The 6,000-nt window shown below is 39.6% G+C and overlaps 1 protein-coding gene across 1 annotated transcript; it reads right to left on the bottom strand.

Annotated features, from left to right (window-relative positions):
• Positions 1–851: 851 nt before the first annotated feature.
• rnf41 (ring finger protein 41) lies at positions 852–5,445 on the bottom strand. The gene is made up of 7 exons (XM_067593064.1): positions 5,316–5,445; positions 4,344–4,449; positions 4,112–4,227; positions 3,750–4,021; positions 3,357–3,492; positions 2,534–2,637; positions 852–2,414 (listed from the first exon to the last, which is right to left on the bottom strand). The coding sequence occupies exons 3-7, from the start codon at positions 4,199–4,201 to the stop codon at positions 2,060–2,062; spliced, it is 957 nt and encodes a 318-aa protein (XP_067449165.1). The 5' UTR covers positions 4,202–4,227; positions 4,344–4,449; positions 5,316–5,445; the 3' UTR covers positions 852–2,059.
• Between the last annotated feature and the right edge of the window lie 555 nt (positions 5,446–6,000).

Below are 6,000 nucleotides of genomic sequence, written 5' to 3' on the forward strand. Positions count from 1 at the left end.
AATCACAGAGGCCATTATTCTACAGTACTTTTTCTTTTGATACTTTAAGTTCAGTTAGCTAATAATACTCACATATATTTACTTACGTAACATTTGCAGACAGACTTTCACTTATGATGAATATTTTTAGTGTTGCAACTTTTACTTAAGTAAAGGATCTAAGAACTTCCTTCAACACTGCATAGTAACCTTACGTATGTGTGCAGTACATTTTCAATAAATAAGCTGCATGTAGACACATTTTTATGTAATTTATATGTTGAAACATATTCATGTAACATGTTCAGTATGGGGGACCGCTGTATGCATTTTAGAGACCAATCACATCACATAATGATGTGTGTAGGACTATAACAGAGCCACAGTATTTGGTAAAGCACATGATTTCACATTCCAGTGACCACAATGGTGAGGGATTATGCTCCACAATGAGGACAAGGCTGGCAAGAGAGAATAACAGACATGGAAAACATGTGGGTGTCTGGTTAGACAGAAAAGGAGATGAGTCAGGTCAGAGCGGTCAGACCTCCCTCCCTCTCTCTCTCTCTCTCTCTCTCTCTCTCTCTCTCTCACTCCGAGTTTTGTGGTTAAACGTTTCCTCATTATCTTAACCTGGATCAGCACCATTTCAGATCCCACATCAACTCCTCGCTGCTGTAAAAAGCAGCAATAACTTCCTTTAGACAAGACTTTATATAATGTGCTTCAATTGATGTGCCCTTAAGAAACGTGGCTCCTTACAGGTCTCTGATGACATGGTGTGGCAAAGGAAGGAACTGCATTTTTTCCTCTACTTAAGATGCTAAATTTAAAATCTTGTTATCCCAATGAGAAAATACATTCTTTTGGGATGACGTTTGACATTTTATTACTTTCTTGCCTGTACAACACAGTACATAACAGACACAAAACAAATAAAAACATTAACAGGGAAAAGAATAAAGGGCACAATCCGAAATTATGTTTACTGCTCTTTTGGGTTTTTATACCGAATATCTGATATCTTGTTATAAGTGACTAATGGTGAAACATTTTACCTCTCAAAAGCCATAAGAGTGACTTTACGAATATTTTTTTACAATCTCCAAGCTGTGGTTTTTGTAGTGACATGTAAGAGAACAGATGTTTGCTAACCGTGAAGAATAAGATCAATGTCTATATTTCAATCATCAAAACATGACATAAGGATCACCTAACATATAACGTGAACCATTATGATTTGTCAAATAAAATTAATTATACATAGTTAAATCCCAGATGTTAAACTTCAAATTTAACGATTCAACTGGACCCAACATACAGACTATATACAACTGAGGCAACAGAGAAAACACAAAATCATTTTTTTCTTCCTGCAACGTACTTCAAATGCACCGAAAAAGGCAGATTTCCATACATCAAATGGTAACATCTTCAAGCATGTTTGTGTAAAAGGCAACACAATAAATAAAACGAATGGCACAGAAGGTTTGGACAATCTAAACTGAGAAGCACAATGTCTTGTGAAATATTCACAGGAAACTAAATACTAAAGCAAGCACGCAAAAGAAACCCCAAAAAACTTCCGAGTTGACATCCCTGCAAACATTAACACAAGCCGACTAAACAGAACCGAGATAAACAAAAAAATCACAACCTAATTACAGTGAGAGGAATAAGAGAATGACATTTATAATTCAATATAGTATTTGTATTTACAAGCATTTATACAACTGAGGACATTAAATGGGGGTTCAAGCTTATCACTATATTTAGGACACAGAGCAGAACAATCAGATCATATAATGCACTAAATATAAACCTTGTAAACATCATATCTCACCTTTTATCTTTGATATCAGTCAGATTAAGTTTCTATTTGCCAGGTTCATAATGTATTTGTCCTTACTTTAAGGCATAGGTATCAAGCTTAGGAGTGAGCCTCTGATAAGATTTTATTTTAAATAAGCCAGATTTGTTCGGAAGGTTTCACTCCAGCGAGGAAAAACCTACTCGTCACAGCAAACCCCCAAGCAAAACGTCCCCACTTGTCTCTGGATCAGCTCAGCTAGCAGTACAGTTATAAGATCTCCTCCACGCCGTGCGCGAAGATCATGACCAGCCCGGGCTCCAAGATCATATCCTCCCCCATATGCTGATTCTCACAGGCCATCACCACTACTGCTTGCTTGCCAGGGATACGCTTGGCAACGTAGTTCTCATAGTAACGCCTGTTCATCTGCCGCGTCTCCAGAGTGGCCAGTCCCTGCGGCCAGTTACGCTCATGGGCGTTCTCGATCAGGTCGTTCACAATTGAGAGAGGACAGCCGCTGTCGATGAGGGAGCGTTTGATGACTGCCTGGAGCACGGCATCGGGAGTGGAGATCATGCCGCCCCAGCGTGTCACTCTGGCAGGCTGCATGGAGTTGACCCACCTGTAGATTAAGATTTAAAAAAAAAAACATTAAAAAATTAGGACGTGAGCTGCAGCAGCTTGACAAAGTTGACTGAAGTTGAATACCACAAGTGGGAAAGAAGACAAAAGTTCACTTACTCCAAGATCTCATTGTACTCGATGCTCTCCTCGAGGTTTTGCAGGTTAGGGTTAGCACTGCGGATTGCTCTCATATAGGCTTTTAGCAGCTGAATGTCCCGTTTCTGGAGTGTAAGAGCACCAGAGTCAGTGAAAAATCTCAAACTTTCTAAAAGCTTTGAAAGGAATTTATAACTGGTAATAACTAGTCTGGTCTAGTCACCTTGAAAAGTCGCACATACCAGGATGTAAAATATTTTTATTTCTTTGGATCCAGTATTCTGCCTTTAAATCACTTTTTCTGGACAAATACTAACTCTCAACTCTTTCAGCGAGGGCAGATTCAAAATTATCTATTTGGAATATACAGTATGTTATATAACAGTACCAAAAAAAAAAAAAAAATTCACCACAGTCGCAATATAATAGTCACATTTTTCTCCACATCTCCCACCACCACGTGTTAATACCACTTTTAGAAATAGGTTCATGAAGAAAACAATGCAGTACCAAACACAAACATCATACACACAGACCTCTGTCGATAGCTACACCACACAGACATATCACACTCAAATACTGATAGATCCCGTCCTACAAATGATCATATGTAACCAAATGTTTCAAACCCAAAAAGCATTAGAGTAACTGAGATAGAGTGCAGTGCAGCTTATTTTAGTATAAAATTTAATCAGTCATTATAAAGTGGTTGTTATGGAAAAGAAATATGCTCCTGGCTGTTTCTAAATCTGATCCACACACATTTGTAAACAATATCTTTCAGGAATAGGCAGATTAAATATTAGGTGGTTAATATATCAATAAGCAGGAAAAATGTTCTTACTTGCTCCCCCAACTGGTGTTTATGTTCTGCCACAGTTTTCTCCAAATCTGAAATTTTAGTCTGTTGCTGCTGGACGACACTTCGCAAGTGTTTGATACAGTTATGGTTGGGGAGCTCATCTTTGGGCATCTCAAGGCTGCCCGAGAGAGGAAGAAACGATAAACAAGAGAGAAAAAAGAAAATTGAATACCATACAAAGTGATACAACATTTTTACAAATCATATACTTATATTTTCTGACACAATATTTAATGATTATTGTATTTTTTGTTGAGCAGCTGCTGAGTTACGATCTCCCACACCTTAGAAACTTAGGTTCTGAAGGTTGAACAGACAAATTAATAATCAGTGCACTCAACTCTAACTATCTCCTGACAAACGGAAGTCACTCACCCACACCCGTCCTCACAGTTGACAGGCCTTTTGGGATTGTGCTCACAGTCCTTGAGGTGTGACTGCAGCTGGTCCAGCCGTAGTGTGGCTACACAGCCAAAGCTCGCATTGTCACAGCTGATCTGTAGTTTAGACAGCATGTTGCGCATGATGCGTGGCACAGGCCGGAGGTGAGCTAGTGTCACTACTGTGCGGTCAACAGGACAAATCTGCTGCTGGGCGAACCACTGTGTTATACAGGCATTGCAGAAGGCATGCTCGCAGTGTGGGGCCTGAAAATTATAATGAGACCAAAAAAATTTAAAAATCTGACAAAGCGCTGATACGGTTAAGAGCTTATGATTCATCAGAAGATGACTCACCTGCACAGGTTCTTCTAGCACTCCACTACATATAGGACACAGCAGGTCTTCATCCACCTCCCCTTGGAACCTCGTAACGTCGTACCCCATGGTACATTACTGGGAGCCGCAACCTCCTGAGCAACACACAACCAAGCAAATTAGGTTTTCAGACGACTTAACTGCAACAAGACATGACTGCAGATATTTCACACAAACTCAGTTATAGAGGGAGAAAATATTTAGAGCCTACCTCACTCACAAAAGGCCTCAAATGCTTCCATTCAGCTCTGGATGTGTTGCTGACAGGTCACATCTGGCACAGGTCATCTGTCTGGCTGAAGAGACACAAAGACTCCCTGCAAAAAATAAAAATACATTGAAGAAAAAAATCCACACTGACTATTTAGTTTTTAAAAGATTGATGCTTGGCTGATGGTTATATCAAGCTAAGTTATGCTTTGTCATCCTAACCAACATCATAAACACAACATCAATGCAGACATATTTAAATAGCTGAGGCATTAGTGATTTCCAACCTGCCTTATCATGAACTGACAAATATATATACTAGGATATCCCTATAAAAGGTAAGAAATAGTAGAATGTTGATATCTAATCTACACATTTTTGTCACATATTGATAAATTAATTAAGACAGAATGACTCAATAAATCCTCGAAGCGACGTCCTTGATCCGTAACGTTTTCTATCGTTATCCTCGACATGTGGAGCTCCCACATCCGAGCAGAGGATCCTGTTGTCCCCGTTGACTGGTGGCTGACCTAATTTCAGTTGGAGGCAGCACACACCGGTCTGGAGGCGATTTTCAGATCCCTTTCCTCCCATCGCATTCAGCATGCCTTGCAAACAAGCGAACCTTTCATGCTAACGTCAGCTACGTGTATGTGTGTGTGTATGTGACAGATTCCTCTGTCGTTGTTAACGTTACACTAAAAAACACAATGTCATAAGCGAGCCCAACCTGGTGCCATATTGACTGAATAAAAATAATCAAGTTCAGATTTCAGTGTACTTTGCTCGTCATGTAATAAATATGGAAAAGCCTTGCTAACTAGCTAGCTCTACGGCACCGTTGGTTTCCTCTGGATATTAGCCATCGAGCTAACCAGACAGAGCTCAGTCTGGGCAAACTACACCGACTAATGTCTGTTTACAATCAGCCACGTTGGAATAAAACATCATAACCGAGTGATTGACTTACTTGAACATGTAGCAAAACAGATCCTAGTCACGATTTTAAATGTATTTTCGGTCGTCCTACTCTGACTACTAGCTCGCTAGCCACGTCCTGTGCTACATCCTACGCTTCCCTGCGTCGTCAGTACGCAAGCGGGTGGAAACGTCATGACGTAAATTAAGCGCTTTTGATTGGTCAGTCATCAGTATCTATCTATCTGTCTATCCATCTATCGTTTTTCCCATTTTACACTTGGATTTACACACGTCAGCATAGTATTTATTCATACATGTATATCCAAAACACTTTGAACTTGAAGCTCACACCTTTGTTCTCAGTGTACCTTAATATATCTCATCCATCCCTGCAAAATGGAACAGTCCACAAAGACAAGAATAAAAAAGACTGAACCATACTCAAATAGACCTGAAAATAATGATGGAGTACAATGAATGAATCAGTATTTTTCTTCAAATGTCAAACACCAAAAGGGTACCAAGCCCAGATGAGCTTACAAAAAAGTCCTTACAGTACAGAGTGTGCAGAATATATTTTAAAACTAACAAAACCACATTATTTGTTAAGAGTACTCATGCAATGTGATGACATTGGTTTTTGGCGGTGTTGGAACATGTAATCACAGTGGTAGTGAGTGATGACTCATGTTTTCAATGTGTCCCTCTGTTAAACCGTATCCCACAGACTCTGC

This window comes from Thunnus thynnus, chromosome 6 (assembly GCF_963924715.1).
Source record: "Thunnus thynnus chromosome 6, fThuThy2.1, whole genome shotgun sequence".
In the NCBI taxonomy this organism is placed as follows: Eukaryota; Metazoa; Chordata; class Actinopteri; order Scombriformes; family Scombridae; genus Thunnus; species Thunnus thynnus.